Raw genomic sequence first — 17,433 nt, forward strand, 5'->3', positions numbered from 1 at the left:
TCACCCTCAGATCTGAGGCTCCCAGGGGCAGGTGCACTATCTCGCCCTCAAATGCCAGCTTCTAGGGGACAGGCTTGCTTTTTACGTGCCAGATTAGGGCCCCTGGGGGCAGGGGCCTCCCTTCCCCCTCAGATTCGGGGCTCACCAGGGCAGAGATGGCGTCTCCCCTCAGACTCTGGGCTCCCTGGGCTAGGGGCACGGTCCCGCCCTCAGAGTCAGGGCTTCCCGGGGCAGGAGCTGTACCTCGGCCTCCCTCCGCGTGGGGGAAAGGGGCTGCGGGACCAGCGGCCTCTCCTCCGGCGGGAGGGGGGGGCTCCCCTGAGGCCCTGCCCCCTTCGTGACATGCCCGAGGTGTCCGGTGACCGAAACACTCTTAGCTGGGTGCAGGGTGCGGCTCAGGGCGTGGTCACCGGGGGCTACTTAGGGTAGCTGGCGCGGGGGCCGGCGCGGAAGCCGGCTGCGAGGCTGCGGCGCCGAGCGCTGGCCATGGCGTGGATGCTGGACTGCCTTTTCGCCTCGGCCTTCGAGCCCCGCCCCCGCCGTGGTGAGTGGGGCCCACCGAGTCGGGGGGCTGGGGTCCTTCGCTGGGGCTGCAGGCGGCTGCAGCCCCGGCCAGGCGCCCTGGGGCTTGGCTCGCCGTCCCTTCGCCTCCCTTCCCGCTGGCTTTTAGCTAATTGTTCCTCGCTCAAGGACTGCCCCGTCGAGGCCCCGCATAAATCACCGGCTTTGCCGGGAACAGCGAGCAATCGCGCTAATGGCTCGGCGGGATGCGGGTCGAGCGCGGGGGCGGAGTCGCTGGCTCAGCCGTCCTCGGGGACAGCTAGAGAGTCGGGGCCAGACGCGTAGGAGCACAGTCCTGAAACCCAAGGGCCCTAAAGGCCCAAGGATGAACGTCCCTGGCCGGGCAGCTAGGGCCCGCGAACCCTGAAGGTGGAGGTGGGGGGATCCTTTTGCCTTGAAGCTTGTCCCACCTTGTCCCAATCTCAGCTACCGAATATCGACATGGGTCCCTCAGAGTCATCGAATTCAACCCCTTTATTTAAGAGATGGTGACACTGAAGGCCAGAGATGGCAAAGGCCTGCCCAAGGTCATACAAGGAGTTGGCAGCAAATCTGGCTCTGCTGAGGCCCTGCCAATTGCCCACTGCCCCAAAGCTCCCAATGGCAGAGGCCTGGGGTCTTTAGTCCGGGTCTTCCCTTGGGTACTTTGATATCAATGCTGTTTTCCCTATCCTTGCGGAGTTGAGGACATAGGTGTGCGAAAGATCACAGCACCACTGTGATACGTGGGTGGCATTTCACCCCCTTCTTGGAAGTGCTTCTATAAAGTACGTTTTGGAAACTGATTATTTATTTTTCCTCCTTAAAGTTTCAGGACACTTATCTTTTCTGTTTGAGATTTCCCAGGACCCCCACCCACACTGTCCTTCACTCCCCCTTGGTAGGCCCCACCCCCTCGAGGCTGCCACCTGCCCCCACTGCCACCTGTTTTTCCATAGTCTCCACCTCCAAAATCTATATTGGTGAGAGTGCGTCATTGGTCGCCAGCCATAGACCAAACCTGGGGTTGTCTCCTCTTTCCTCTGCCCCCTCACAGGCTGGGGAGGAGGGGCCTCAGCAACTTAATTTTGCAGAAACCCATGTTTAGTCCTTGCCGGCCCCAGCACCCTGAGAACCATCCCAGGAGTCTGACCTACTACTAAGGGACTGCAGCATGCTTAGCAAGTTCAAGAGCTGTCTCTGGCAGGCCGCAAGTTCTCTGAGAAAGCAAAAGATCTGCATACACACAGAGAGTTGTTTTGTTCTGTATATTTTTTCAAGTTTATGTGATCCCGGTGAATCGAACAAAATTAAGGGTGTTTTCTAAGATGCCTTTTAAGGCCTTACAGCTCAAACACCCTACCCTTGTAAACACCCTGCCCTTGTAAAGGGGGTAGGGTGAACCATTCCATCCCTGCCTGGCCTGCAAGGCTGTCGTGTGACTCCAATGAGATCAAGGATATGAAGTCTCCTTTATGAATAACCCCATTGGGAAAGGGTCAGTATCACACAAGGAAGCCCATCCCCGTCTAAAAACAGTCATTTCTATTAGAATTAGGAGGCTTTTCCTTAAACTGAACCCAAATCTCTCTTTTTCTGGCTCTGGCACTGACCTTCATGATCCTTCCAAGAGAACAGTGCCAGCCCTCTCCATTCCCCCACCCCCACTCACCCCTGTTTTTATCCAGGCCAAACCTCCCCAGTTCCTTCATCTGTTTAACATGTGACATGGCTACAAGGCCCCTACCCGCATCTAGCTGCTCTTCTTTGAGCATGCTCCAAGTTGTGAATGCCCAGTGACCTGGCCAAAAGAGGATTTCCAGCTGTGTCCCTGTAAATATAGTCCTGGATGGCTGACTTTCCCTCTTTTGGAAGCCCACGTTGACACTCATGGTACACAGACACATAGCCACAAATACACACATACATACACATTCCCACACCCGCAAATGCCCACATACAAAGTCACCAACGCACAAACACATACTTCACATGCACCACATACTTTTCACACACAATGCAACATAACCACATCACACACGCATGCACTACACACAAATCCTTTGTACATGCCGCGTAGTTCACACACAAATAGCTAATTTATATTGGAATTACTTTCTTCACCTGAAACGACGCATTTTTTAAAAAGTAAACTCACGTTCTTTTCAGAGTCTCCATTCTGTATTTTGTTGTTTGAATCCAAGTGCAAGACCTTATTATATTTGCTACTGCATTTCCAGTCTGATGAGACCTGTCCCCCTACATATGCCAGTGGTACACCACTGCCTACCCCAGCTCTATTACTTGTACAGAGCAGCTAATATATGTGAAGTAGTTCCCAGATGCTGGGCCCTAGTCTCAGTCCTTTACATGTATGATCTCACTTAAGTCACACAACATCACTTTGAAATAAGTAATTAGTCTTTGGGTACGGTTTTTGACCAGGTAAGAGCTCATTCACTGCAACCCTCCCCCCGCCCCACCAAGAAATGCTGTGCAATATGAAAGGTAACTTTGTGCATAACTATTGATATTCCGTAGGGCTACAATTGCCCTTGGTGCCTCCCTTCAAATGCCTTCCAGAAATCCTCAGGAGTCAGAGGGAGGGAGTAGCTGGCCGATGATTGGGAAGAGTGGGGCAAGTATTCTAAATGTCCCGTCACCCACCCACCCACCTCTTGCTAAGGAGATTGTTGGTACGTCAGAACAATCTTTTGAGGGTTGCAATGGGCAATCGACGACCATATGAAGACATTTGGGAGAGGCATCATTGAGATCTGGGAAGAAGGGGGACCCAGAAAGGTCTTCTTTCCCAGGGAAAGGGACAGCACGACTGACCCACTTGAAATTCTCTCCCCAGTTCACTCCTGGCATTGGATTTAGCCTCAGACAATTGGACTTCTGTAAAGCAGCCAAAACTCTAAAGCTGAAGGGACCCTAGGGCCCACTTTACATACAAATTTGATCTTTTCTTGGGGATGGGACCCAATCGATTCGCTGAGGCCAGGCCTGGTTGAGCCGCACAGGATTAGTTCCCAAAGCTGGGGCGAGTTTGCCAATGAGACACCCCACTTCCCTGGTCATAGCATCAGACTAGCACCCTCATCCACTAATGGCAGGACTTCCCAAAGTTCCTTTGAAAATCATTTGTTTCCACTTCAAAAGGTATTTCTCCATAGGAAAAAAATGTGACACTCTATAGAGCTTAGGTTCCTAGGTTAGGCCACGCTTTACCAACCATAAGGATAGAATGCAGAATCTGTGTGATGAAAACTGGTAGAAAATAATACTCTTGCAAGTGTACCTCAGGCTCCAGCAGTAGAGCTGACATTCATCAAGCTTAAATATCAAATGACAGAAAGCATATTGGGCATTGATAGAGCAGGATACCAGGTCCCTGAGGGTGACGATGGCAACAGGAAAAGCAGTTTCATTCCCTTTTTCACACTTATCAGCCAAGACAACCTAAATGTCCAACTGTAGTGGAATGGTTAAATAAACTATATGACATATCCACTTGTTAGACTAAGTCTACATCCATAAAAATGCTGTTCATGAAGAATGTGTAGCGACATGGAAAATGGTATGATTTATGTGTCAAATATGCATTTTTAAAAGACTGGAAGAAAATTCAGCCACAAGGTAAACTAAGAGATCCTTTTAGGTTGGTGGGATTATAGTTATTTTTTTCTTTGTTTCCCAAAATCTCTATTAAATTTGTTCTTAAATTACTCTTATAATTTAAAGAGGTGTTTAAAAGGCTAACTGAAGGCTATAGTATACAAATAATTACAATGATCTAAAATCCCACTATACATAGTTTAATCTAAGGGATTTTTTTCTTCAAATTTTAGTTTAAGTGTAATGACTAAATCAGGTCAGCCAAATGTGATCCTCCCAATGATCATGAAATGTCCGCTAACACTGGGTGGGAAAAGGTAGAACTGGTTTGAACCTGCTTTTATAGTTTTGCAATAAGCAAGTTTCTTAGCCTCTTTTAAAATAATATAATAATACCTACATTTCCAGGTTATAAATAATAATTGTTATGATTTTTAATAACTATTTAATAATAGTTATATTATTGTTATTGGAGATATCATTATATTAAGTGCCTTCTATGGTTCATGTATCAAAAGATGTGTTTTAGTCCTTCTTCAAATATTTACTGTGTACCAGTCATCTTACACAAATGATCTCATTTAACTTTCATAACAACACTTTGAGGTAAGTATTATCATCTTCATTGAAAAGACAAAAACTCAGAGAGGTTCAGTAACTTGCCCACGGCCACACAGTAGCTGAGCAAGGATTACAACCCCTTTTGGTCCGATTTCAAAGCTTGAGTGAGATTAAAAGAAATAACACATGCAAAGCTTCTAGCGCTATGCTGATATAGAGCAGACATTTACTAGGTGGTCAGTACAATGTTGATGATGTTCCCTTGCCCAGAGTTCAAATTCTCGTCTTTGATCTGCTTGACTACTTATAGATTCCTTTCTATGAAAAGGTGCACATTTCAATTGAAAGATGCAATGCAAACACCACCTGTGTCCTTATTGCTGGGGCTCTGAGTCACTAGGAAACGATTTCTGTTTCCTTCTGGCAGTATCATTTGTTCTCACATGTATCAGCAGAAGTAGGTAGATGGCATGTGTGATGAGCCTTGGCAGCTACTGTCACGTCTCAGATACACTTCTTGAGAAACCACGCGGCTTCCTCGGGATAGGCACCTGCTACCCAGCAACTGGTAGGTCCCTGCACTCAGGGATGCTTATTAAATGGCTGGGGCCTATCTTGAACCCCTGTTCCAACAATTCTCTGTATAGTTTGGCTGACCCTTAATTGTTACCCCTCCCGCTTTCCTCCACTAAGCAGGGGCTGCAGGACCTCCTCAGAAGCCGACAGGGGTAGGAACTAGAGAAGATTTTAAATTCCTAAATCCTCAGAGGGACTCACTAATAGGTTATCTTGCATGGTGGAGTCCAGGGTCAGTGAGGAGTAGCATGCAGGATGAATAAGGGAGGTGAAGGAGAGGGAGGAATTGAAGGCATCCTCCAGAGACTGGGAGCGCCTGAAGCCCGGCCTCTCAGAGCTTTTTCTGCCATGTCTCTCAATACTTCTCTACTCTGTAGCCTCTTTATCCCTCCCTGAGATTATATCCACCCCCTACCCTCAACTTCTTAACCTTCACCCACCACTCTCTGCCCAAGTGCAGCTTCAGCTTGTAGTGACTTGTTTTTGTCTCTAGAGGGAGGCAATAGCATCAGGGAGGAAAGGGCACAGATCGGGGTCTTCTCTTACTTTACCAAAGGGTAGATTTTATTTTCCTTTAACTGCGAACAGATAACTAACAACTAAATGGAACAGTATTTTAGGTGCTGCAAAATATATCTCAGAGAAGCATCATCGCTCCCCTCATCTACCCCCCAACCTTGGTGGCTGCTAGAAAAAGGGTGGCCTTGGGAGCCCCTCCTAATTTCTAGGTTAGAGGTAGAAAACAAAAACAAAAACAAAAAAAACAAAACAGAAGTCGTGGGGGCAGTTTAGCCAAGGAATATTTATGCTGTCTTTCTCTTGGGTACAATGGCACACATTTAAGAGACAGGGTCTGGACTGGGTGTGAAGTGAGGGTTGGGGAGCTCAGTCCATAGCTGGGGTGGGAGGAAGTCTAGATGCCGAGCAGGTAGTTTGAAACTTTCCTGTATGGAGTATTACGTCTGAAACGTTGGTTTCATTAACACTGCCAGGAGAAACTGCAGAGTGAGAATTGGACTTAGGGTCCAGTTCTTCCGGGCTGCATTAGGGCTGATAAAAACATCACCCTAAAAGAAGAGGGGCTATTTCAAGAGTGTCAGACACAACAGTAATGAGGAAAATTGGCTTAGTCAGTCGGCTTCAGTACCTGAACACCCCGGTTGAGACCCTCTGGGCTATATGGGCAGGGCGTGAGTAAAAGCAAGAGAGGGAATTAGCCTTTTCTTGAACATTTATTAGACATGTTAGACATTTGGCTGACACTTTCCATATTTTACCTCCTTGTCATCTGAACACGTCTAAGGCAGGTGTTAACAGCTCCAATCTACAGATGAGAAAACTGAGTTTCTGAGAGATGAAGTAACCTTCCCAAGATCACAGAGCAAGTAAGTGATGGAGCTGGGATACAAGCTCAAAGCTGTCTGAAGGTCCTCATTTTTAAAGGGTTTTACTCACATTTTTCTTGTGAAAACCAAGGTCTCCCTCTTCAATAAAATTCACATTTTGGTTCCTTGCCTGTAATGGGGGTTATTAAAGCATCTTGGAGCTTTTAGCTTCTTCAAAGTTGAAGTTTGTTCCCCATTTCACAGGTAAGAGTACTGGACTGGAGTGAACCAGACAGTCTTCACGAATTCAGGTGGGACTTAACACAAAAGAATTTAGATAGGTGGTCCAGTGGTTGAGCGTTATGTGTGTAGGGGTGGGAGGCAGAGGCCTCACAGGATCGACTGTGAGGAAGCGGAAGTGGAGTTGGTATACTCAGAGGAGAGTGAGGAGGTGTCAGACTGGCCCCCAAAGCAGCAGGAAAGCCAAGTGCCTGAGACCAGATGCTGGGAGACACCAAAGTTTGCGTGAACTTCTTGTACAGATTTACCAAGGGGCTTCAGCTACTCTGTGCCCTGTGTGACTTACACTAGCCTCTCTAGCAACACCCCCCCGACCCTGCACTTTAAAAAAAAAGACTTTCTGGCTATGTAGTAGTTTAGGCAATGCTTTTCCTTCCCACCCAGGATGAGGTGCTGACCCAGGCCCAGCTGGGGGTGAAGCTTTATGGATGTTACAGCTGCTTCTCGTCCGCACACCAGGCTCATTTGTGCCAGTTGAAAGGGCACAATAATAACAGTAGCAATTTAAATCGTGCTCCTCGCTTTCCGCTTTCCCCCCTGAAAAGTGGCGAAGTGACTCACCACTGTTGAATTGTCCTTCTCTATCCACTCCCTGACCTCTTTGCGGCAGTCTAGGCTGGTTCCCTGGGGGCTGAGCTGGGAGCCCGTTCTTCCAGCGGCCCTTTAGCTGTGACGGAGCCACCCCCCCCCCCAGTAAATGTGTTCCCCCAAAATGCGATGTATTGTTTTAATTTGAAATTCTCAGATGAGGCTGCTTGGAAGGCATTAGAGCAGCATGAACCCATTAGGTAAGCACAGTTCTCCCCGCCAAACATGAATAATACAAAATGGGACCCATTCAGGAATCGTTTGAGGGGGCTCTGCTTGTTTTTCTATATGCAATTTCATATGGAGATGACTGGTCTGCTTGAAATTTACTACATACCAACTTCTGGTGGTAATGCCGTAAAAATAGGTCCCAGGGGAGCTGTGAAATCATTCCCTTACTCCATCCTGACCCCTCACCCCCATCCCCATCCATACCCAATTCCCCTGACCCTATGGCTAGAAAATGCTCATTCTCTGCTCTTTCTTTCAGCACCAGCCTAAGGAGAGCTCCCAGAACTGGAGGTGGTGAGGTGCTTATGAGCCTAGAGTAATTAAAGATTTTGAGGTGTCAACAAAGCAGGTAATTAGGTGGAGAAGGTATCAGCTGTCTGAGAGACAAAGAAAAGTAATTATGCTGAGCACTCTTGGCGCTGTCTGTAAACTCCAAAGAAAGCTTTGTTGGGAAGTGATACTGTTTGATAGAGACTTCAATGCCTAGCAGAAACGAGCGACTCTTGGTGAGGCTGCCTGGAACAGAAGAAAGGTTTAGGGAGCTTGGCAAACCTGGATTCAAATACCAGCTCTGCCTCCCACTGGCTGTGTGACCCTGGAGAAGTTACTTAACTCCTCTGAGTTCGATTTGTGATGTGCAAAATATTAAGTCATAGCTCTAATTACCTCATTAGGTCATTGTGAAGACTCAAGGAGATAATGCATGTAACAGCACTAGCACAATGTCTGGTATACAATAAGTGCTTAATAAATGGTAACATTATCATGATCACTATTATTATTCTTACTATATACCAGGCATTCTCTACAGGAGCCCAGAGTTTAAAAGGAGAGACAAATAATCGCAGTTATGCATGATCGTGTCATGAGAAGTATGAAGAGTGTAACTATGATGGCTCAAAGGAGGGAGCCCTCAATTGGGAGGGAGGGGTACAGAAAAGCAGAGAAAGTTTGGTGACTCCTGAGTTAGGTCTTAAAAAAATAAGTAGGAGTTTTTCACGAGGCCCAGGGGGAAAGGGATTCCAGGCAAGTGTATGTGCCCACACAAAGCCAAAGAGGTGTGAAACAGCCAAGCCTTGAGCTAATAGTTGGGCTTTGCTGGGCACGAACTGGGATCTCCTGGGGGAGGGGGGGGAATCAGTGACCAAGAATCTTTCCAGTTTATTCCCACCAGCCCCTGAACCGCGCCTTAGGCGCCCTACCTGGCCAATCACGTGCGACGCCCTCCTCTTCTTTCCTCTAAGCAGTCAGGTAAGCTCACACCCAGCCCCCAGCGGGCCTGGTGCGCACAGCGGGGGGTCGGCGGACCCAGAGCCGGCAGATCAGGCCAAGGGGAGACTGTGCCCAGGTCGCGGGCCCCTATCTCCTTCCTCGTCCCAGTCCTGGTGCAAAGCCCCCCTCCACCCCCAATTAAAAAAAAAAAACCACCAAGCACACAGCCACTTGGGTTCTTTAGACAACCCCGTGCTCTCTCACACACCACACCGGTAAACTCACGCCGCGACCCCCCTCCAAGACACACACGGTCTTCAGCCCTCCATCCTAGCACGTACATTGGCTGCATGCGTCCCCACCACACACATGAATACATCACACTCAAACACACACAGACATTGCACCCTCACACACACAAACCTTTGAACACACACGCCTTAAGTAAGCTCACATATAAAGACACCTTGCTCACAAACACACACACTACACACCACAACAACCACCGCCCGTAAACCCACATTGACACAGCACAGCTAAGGGTAAACACACACCAAACAGATATATACACACAAGCTTCAACGGGCACACACACATACACACACTGCATACACATACACACTACAGCACGACCACAAACCCCGGCAGAAACATACATCGAACACACCCGTATCCAGACCGCACCCACATAGTCACACTGTCATCGGGCAGAAACATACAACCTACAAACGTGCACACACAAACATCGCACAAACACACGCTCCACGTCCGAGCACAAACCAAATACACTTCACACCCAGCACTCGGACTAAAACATGCAACACGCACACACACCCCACACCCAGCCACACACGGAACTCACAGGCGAACCGCACTTGCGCGCGCGCACACACGCGTACATGCATACATACATACACATACAGCCCGCCCCCTCCTTCCCTCAGGGCGGAAGAGAAGGGGGCGAGGATGGGAGGAGGGGGAAGAAAGGAGGGGGGGATGGGCGGGCGAGGCGCTGCGGGCACAGACGCTCTTTTCCCTTTGACCTGGGGTGTTGTTCCCATTAACCCGCCTGTTCCCCATTCCCGAGCAAAGGGAGTGAGTGAGTTGGGTCCAGACGGGATCCAGTCCGAACCCGGGAAAACTGGAAGGGCTGGGGAATCCGCCGGCGGGCGGAGGGCACGTGAGCTCCAGCCGGGACCCTGATTCTGCGTTGGTCGACCCTGCCGGAGGCTCCTCCCCCCAGCAGCCTCCCTCTCAGACCCCTTCGCAGCTTTGACCTCTGCTCCCCACCGCGGGGGGAGGTGGTGGAGGGGGTGGGGGCTTCTTCCCCTCCTACCCGGGAAAGTGAGCAACTGTTAGGGGTGGAAAGCTTTACTGGTTTCAAGAAGTAAGGAGTTTAGATCTGCAGAAAAGCTTTTTGCGAAACCTGTTCCAATCTAGTTTGAAGACGTCTCCTAATAGAGAGCTCACTATTTTGCAAAGCAACTAATTTTTACATAAAAGGCAATGATTATTAGAAATCACCGACACCGCGCTGGACACATAGTAGGGCGTTATAAATGTTCCTCCTTCCCGCTTTTGTCAACAAATCTGGCAGGGCTATCTGCAGCCCAGCACCAGCCCGCGACAGCTCTGGGGCAGTCGGTGAGCTTTTTCTAGCGCACAAGCCCTCTGGAGAACAGCCGCCTTGGCCAGGGAGCCACCGGCGGCAGGGGGCGGTAGTGTCGCTTAGGGTGCTTTGCCCGTCTGGCGGCATAGCCCCCGCGGGACAGTCTGAGGTCCCCTCCCTCTGTGGCGGGCTACAGGGGTCACTCTAGAATACTCCGCGGCCAGATGAACATCTGGCTCCTGTCCTCCGCCTGCCTCCTTTCTGTAGAGATGGACAGCGGGTGAAGGAGAGGAAGAGGAAGAGGACTTCCGCCTGAGGCGGCGCATTGTGTAAAGCGCCTTGCGGTGCAAAGTGCACAAGCTTCGGAGTCCGTATAGGTTCGAATCCCAGCTCTACCACTTCGCAGCTGACTACCTTGGCAGGTCACTGTCTTAAGTTGCGGGGTGGGTGTGAAATTTAAAGGAGGAAATGTATGTAAAGCGCTAATTCCAGTTGAAGTCCAAAGGGTGTCCATTCCCTTCCATTCCCTCTCCCTAACCCTCACCAAGGATAAAGATTTGGGAGTTTGGGAAAGAGGGGGATCAGAGGCCGGAGATATGGCCACCAGGTAATGCCTCTAAGCCAGAAGATGGACAGAGGTTCAGTTAGCACTCAATTTCTTAAGCGATGTGCTGTATTTAAGGGAAATGCCTGCACCAGTGATTTTAGTGATGCCACTCACTAGCCACAAGACATTTCAGTTCACAGCCCCAGTCCTTGGGGCTGCAGTGAGGCCACTCTGCCCATCACCTCACCTCTCACAGGGACTTCCTAAACCCTTCCCACCCCCACCCCGAATTCTTCTCCCCCTTTCCAAGTTGCTGAGTTATGTTTTAGTTGTAATGAACACTCATTGGATGCCAGGGACATCTTCTCTTACCTTATGCTTTGCCAGTGCCTAGCACAGTGCCAGATACAGCACAGGCTGTGTACACGCGGCAAAGTGATGCCCTGGGTGAAATCCCTTGGAAACACTGAGACTTAAGGGCACATAAGGAGTTATCATAAGGACTCGAGAGAGAGGATTCCAATAGCAGCACCCCAGGCATTGTGGGGATGGAGGGCAGTGGCTTTTGAATAGGGGGCTATTCCGTTCCTCCTCAAAGCCCTCCAGCCCTAAGCTTCCCTGGAAGGGGGTTGTCTCACTGTGGCTGAGGCTTCTGCAGTCAGTTAAGAAGACAGCCTCTTTCCTGGAGGGCAGAGGCCCTGGCCAGCTAGAGGGTGAGTCACTATCTCAGAGTTGGGCAGCAGAGGTGGCACTAAAGTGACAATGAATTAGTCCAAGATGGCAAGGGGATACTACCTGAGTGATGATCAGAAGGGGATAAAGCAGAAGCCTGAGCCCTTGAGGCTGGGATTAAGTGGTAGAATGTCTACATGCTTAAACATAGTCAGCACCTAACCCACCTCCACACTTCTACCCCTCCAAGTCCCAAAGGATAGCCAGGCAGCTTCTTAGAGGAGGAAGTGGAGTGGAAATCATCCTTTGGGAGACCTGGGTTCCAATCCTGACTTGGATACTTGCTGTATAACCTTGGGCAAGCCCTTTTCCTTCCTGTTCTCAACACCAGAAGGAAGTTAAGTGGGCAAGGGGCTCTGTGCTGGGCCCTGTGCTAAGTATTTTACCAGTGTTATTTCACACACTGTTCCCCTTAGTGCTATGTGGTGAGCATTTATTCCGCTATGTTGCAGTTGAGAAAACTGAGGCTGAGTGATATTCAGTCATCATCTACTTTCTAATATATATCATGCAGTCTTTATGTATTTATGTTACCAAGACAATCACTGTAACTCAAACCAATAACCTGCCAGTCCTCTGCCTAAATTGGCTCCTTATGCACTCAGGTTCAAATCATGTCTCCTGGCTGCCCCCAAAGCCAACCCGTGTTGCTTTCAAGGTGGTTGGCTACCTGGGTGGGTTTCTCTTGTCATCTTCGGTGACACCCACCTACCCCCAATTCAGATCTTTCCCTGGCATATCAGCATAAGATCCCACATTGGAAAGCAAGCATCACCAGAAAGGTGCACCCCAGTATGAGTCCCTTATCACAAGGGTGGGGGATCTGGCTGCAAGATGTTGCAGTGAGGAAGGGGAGCAGAGCTGCCAGGGCCAGAAGGAGGGGCTGCATAAAAAACCAAGAGGAGAGACAGAGAGAGAGAATGCCAGGGACAAATTGGACCAGCCTCAAACTGCCGCTCCCTCCCTTTCTCCCCCTCTCCTGATCTGGTGCTCTAGAATGTATAAAGGGGCAGCACCCAGCCCATTTTCAGCAGGTGGAGAGGGAGAGATCCTCTCCTTCAAAGGAAGGGAAAACCACCCTGAGCATTCAAATTACATTCCTGTGGTGGGTAAGATTTATTTAATTACTGAGGGGTGGGGGTAGGAAAGAGGAGCAGGGGAAGAGGGCGCCTTCTTGGTAGTGCTGGTGCTGAGGTGGTACTTTTAGTGAAAAGAGCGCCACCCATGCTGCTGCCAGAGCCAGAAGCTCGCTCCCTTTGCTAGGGGTTAAGAGAGACTCGCCACTGGGCTTCTGGATCTCATTTCCAAGCCAGATCCCTATGAGCCACATCTCTGAGCCTTTGGGGAATAAGTCCATGTCTTCCTTGGCTACCTCAGTACCTATGTATGCCTGGGGTCAGCAACTGCCCTCTATCCTTCCCCCTCCCCTTCCTTCCTCCTCTCCTTTGCCTAGGCTCTGCTCCTTCTCCTTCCCTCTTGCTGGGCTAAACTAGAGTCTCTGACATTCTTGATTCTCTTCTCCTCTTTCTTTTCCATCCAGTCAACAACACTCTCCCTTCATCCATTTACTTCATCCAGGAGAGGAGAAAATTCAACTGGGAGGGAGTGTAATTGTGTATTTGAAATTCTCCCCACTTGAGATCTTGCGCTTATAACCCCGTATTGCCCTTGTTGCGTCAGATGAGAATATTTTGTGCTTGTGAATAATACATTTTTGCTTGGCTGAATAGTGATTTGAATATATGATTGTTGGGCTGCAGATTAGAAGAAGGCATTTTTGGAAGCAGTATTAGAAGGTAAGATGGTTTGGGCAGGTGTGAATGGCCTTCTGACTTCTCCAGGTGCCAAGAAGATAGAAAAAGAAAGATGAAGACTGTAGTAGTGTGTGTGTGTGTATGTGTGTGTGTGTGTGTTGGGGGTGGGTTACTGAGACCATTCTCATCCAGATAGGTAGAGGAATTCTGCTTGCTTTGTTGTTCATTGAACTCTGAACAAAATGATCTTTCTTGTCTCTGAGTTTGGAAGATCAGAGGCCCTGGACAAGATGGCGAACAAAGATCAGGAAGAGTGAGGCAAGGAGGGGCCGGGAGTCGCTCCTTGTGCAGTCCTTGTGTGCAAAGGGCTGCCACCTGCCCTTCAATGCCATACTAGTCAGGGCAGAAGGGAAGTGATGAGGGGTAACAAAAAGTGTGCTGAGCGGGGTTCCAGGAGTTTGGGGCCTGCCTTTTGGCTCTGCCACTAATTAGCTCAATGCCCTTTGGTAAGTTTCTTATCCATCTGAACCTCCACCTCTGCCTTTCCTTCGCCTGTAATGTGAGATTGTGTGGCATGGCCAACGGAAGAGAAAGGGAGCCCTCAAAGGAAGGGACCCTTGGGCTGAATCTTGAAAGAGAAATCAGCTTTGAATAAAGGGAGAGATGATTGTGGGGTATGATAAGAAACAGTGGGAGTAGCCCCGGGAATTTAGCAAACAGGTATGCGTAAGGCACTGAGTTGGCTGCTGCGTAGAAAATTGCTATGAATCAGCTCCTGCCCCACCGCGGGAGCTTCAGAGAGAGAGTGGGGGAATCTGAGCGGCAGAGCGAAGCGCTCGAAGCGCCTGCAGCTCGTCCCAGGACGGGTCGTAGTCGCGCCGCAGGACTGACCAGCGGCTCACGCAGCCATTTATTCCCTGGCCGGACCAGGAGAGTCGCCAAGAGGTAGTGCAGGGGCAGGGCTCCAGGGGCCTGAGTGCAGCCCCTCGAGGGGCTGAGTGGGAGGTGAGTGCCCTCCAAGCGGAGCGCCCGACGTGCGGGAGGGAGAGGAAGCCTGCGGGTCCTGAACTAGGTGCCCAGCTTTTCGCGTTCAATGGCTCAAGCATGGAGCACGCAAGAAAGATTGCCTTTTTCAAATTCTCGGCAGCGGCAAGCAGCAAGAGTGGTTTCTGCGCGCGGCGGGGCTTTGCTTAACTTTGCAGGTTCTGCGCGCTCTTGAGCCACGTAGGGGCGAGACGCAAGGGGCGCAACCCCGCCTGACCACGCTCGCAGCGGCAACCTGTGGCCCGGGACAACCCTTCGAGAGGAGGGCGCAAAGTCTTGGCTGGCCGGTTCCTGTCCCTTTCCCCCTCACCCTGCTCCCCCTCCCTTCACCTTCACCTAGCTCTGGGTAGAGGGCAGACTACCGGGCTAGGGATCCATTAGGGAGGGAGAGGGAGACCCGCTTAGACCCACTCTCCACTCTGGCGCACAGAAGCCTGCAGAGGGGCAGCGATGCTCTCTCTTTCCAGCTGTGGGCAGCGGTAGCGTGGCCCTGTGTCCTGGAGGTGGCTACGTCCTGTAGAAGAATCAAGGACTAGGCAGAAGTGAGGACTGTGTCTCCACCGTGTTCTTAGATAAACCGGATAATAATAAATGACACTGGTTGTGTTTTGGGGCTTGGAGATGCTCACAGACTTGCCCAAGGCCACTCAGCTGCTTAGTAACTAGGCAGACCTCCTGACTCCTGGTCTAGGGTTTTTGTTTGTTTGTTTGTTTGTTTTTTCTTTTTTGCACTGTGTCATAGCCAAGACAGTGGTGTAATTTTGAAGGAGGATAGATACAGGTAGGTAGACATTGATTTTTTTAAAAAAATACGTTTATTTAAATGTAGTTTAAAAATACCATTCCTATCAGGAAAACATCTCCCACAGCCCCAATTCCCTATGACAGCCATTCAGACAGGATTTTGAAAAAGAAAACTGCAGAAAATTGAATGCTTCTTGGGGGAGATACAATCAAAGGAGAAGGGAAGCAGGTGGGAGTGGGGGAACAAAGGTGAAAGAGAGGTAGCTCTCAGCACAGATTTGGAGAACAACTTTATTCTGAAGGTTTCCTTGACAGGTCTCTGTCCAGATGGTCTGGGGAAGCGTCCCTACTGGTCTTTCCTCTCTCGTGTCCACTCTGTAGAAACCCCAGCTGTGGTCTAGAGGGGCAAATGTTTGATGGTTCTTTCTTTAATTGAGAGCCTCCTCCTTCCCTCTGTTGTAGCAAATACATTGGGTAAGTCTGTTCTCTGTGTGTGTGTGTATGTGTGTGTAAATGCATATGTGAGAACGCATGAGGATGTGTGTGTGTGTGTATGTTTGTGAGAGGAAATGTGTGTGTCTGAAAGGGAATATGTCTTAAAGAAGGGGGCTTGGGACCAGGGGAGTTGAGAAGATGGGAATAATGAATCAGAGTTTACCGAATGCATACTATAAACCTACAGTTGAATAAGGGTCTGAGTAGCGCTGGTGGACCTGAAGAAATAGTCAATTCTTAACATTCCTTAAAGGAACAAAGGAGAGGAAATGTATTTAAATGAGGGCAGGGAAGGACGATGTTAGACCCATGTCAGACTCTTGATATTTATGTGACCTTCAACTAGGCTGTAAGACCCCAAGGACAGGAACTGGGACTTTCCACTCCAGATGGCCCCCCCCTTTCCTCCACCATCCCTAACATGGATGGCTTGCACACTGTGCTGAGGAAACCAAAGGTAGGGACTAAATCCCTTTTGTGGGCCAATTAACTTTTTTCTACATTTCAGAGCCTAGGCTGATCCCCCCCCCAACCCCCACAGTTAGTTGCCTTGCATTCCTGATCATGAAAGACCCAGTGAAGAAACAGTTCAACTCATCCCCTCTGAAAGTGAGCTACCTGCTGGCAGGATGTGGTACCCACTTTTACCTTCTATGGATGGTACAAGGGCATTCTTCAATGGGGGCACTGTCTGCTTCATTCCAGATAGCAGCACTTCTGCTCAGTCTTCCTTTCAAATATGACTCTCAGGTATTTGGCGGGGGAGGGGGGACAATTCCTCACCTTGGTACAGCACTGTACCCTTTGGAGGATTCTTTCATGTGACCCTGTCTTTTATTTAATCTTTACCATAGCCACACGTGATAGGTATCATGGTTTTTACTTTGTAAGGTGATGGAACTGAGGCTCACAAAAGTGAGATAATTAGCTCTAAGTGACTTGGTTGGTGAGTGTGTGAACTTACAGGTGGTAAGGCTGGGATTTGAACCCAAGTTCTAGTCCATATCTCAGGACCTTTTCAGGATGCCATGCTGTCAGCTTGGGGAGTGGGCTGAGGCAAGAGACGTGATGGGAGGAATACATAGGGCTTTTGGTGCTTTTCTCTTCTATTCACTCCTCTTCTCTACCTTTCATAATAGTGTTTTTCAAAACCATATATATCTGTATCTTTCTATCTATCATTATCTACCTATCTTATTTACCTATCATATCTTTCTTCTTCTTCTTCTTCTTCTTCTTCTTCTTCTTCTTCTTCTTCTATCTATCCTATCAATCATCTACCTTCATTCCCATTTCCCAAGAATAGTGTGCAGAAAGAAAGACCTCAAAATCTAGCCATCTCCTTAGGAAAGAAAATAATCTTGACTCAGGCCATCCCAGTTCCAGGCAGCAGATGTTGGTGATGTATACCAAGAAATACTGTGGCTTGGTGGGAAGGGCAAGACCAGGCCTGGGGATAGTCTAGTTCCCAGATTGTATTCCTCCATGGCATGTTAGTGCAACTTCAGTTAAGTTACAACCTCTCTGGAGTCCTAGTTTGTTGTTATCTGTAAA

General features: G+C 49.2%; 1 protein-coding gene across 1 annotated transcript in view; it reads left to right on the forward strand.

The window, feature by feature from the left end:
* The first annotated feature begins 486 nt into the window (after positions 1-486).
* ARHGAP36 (Rho GTPase activating protein 36) overlaps positions 487-17,433 on the forward strand; it is a 29,583-nt gene continuing 12,636 nt past the window's right edge. The window contains exon 1 of the mRNA XM_068533677.1: positions 487-544. Coding sequence (XP_068389778.1) covers positions 487-544 — 58 coding nt within the window. The remainder of the gene's footprint in view (positions 545-17,433) is intronic.

This window comes from Eschrichtius robustus, chromosome X (assembly GCF_028021215.1).
Source record: "Eschrichtius robustus isolate mEscRob2 chromosome X, mEscRob2.pri, whole genome shotgun sequence".
NCBI classification, from domain to species: Eukaryota; Metazoa; Chordata; class Mammalia; order Artiodactyla; family Eschrichtiidae; genus Eschrichtius; species Eschrichtius robustus.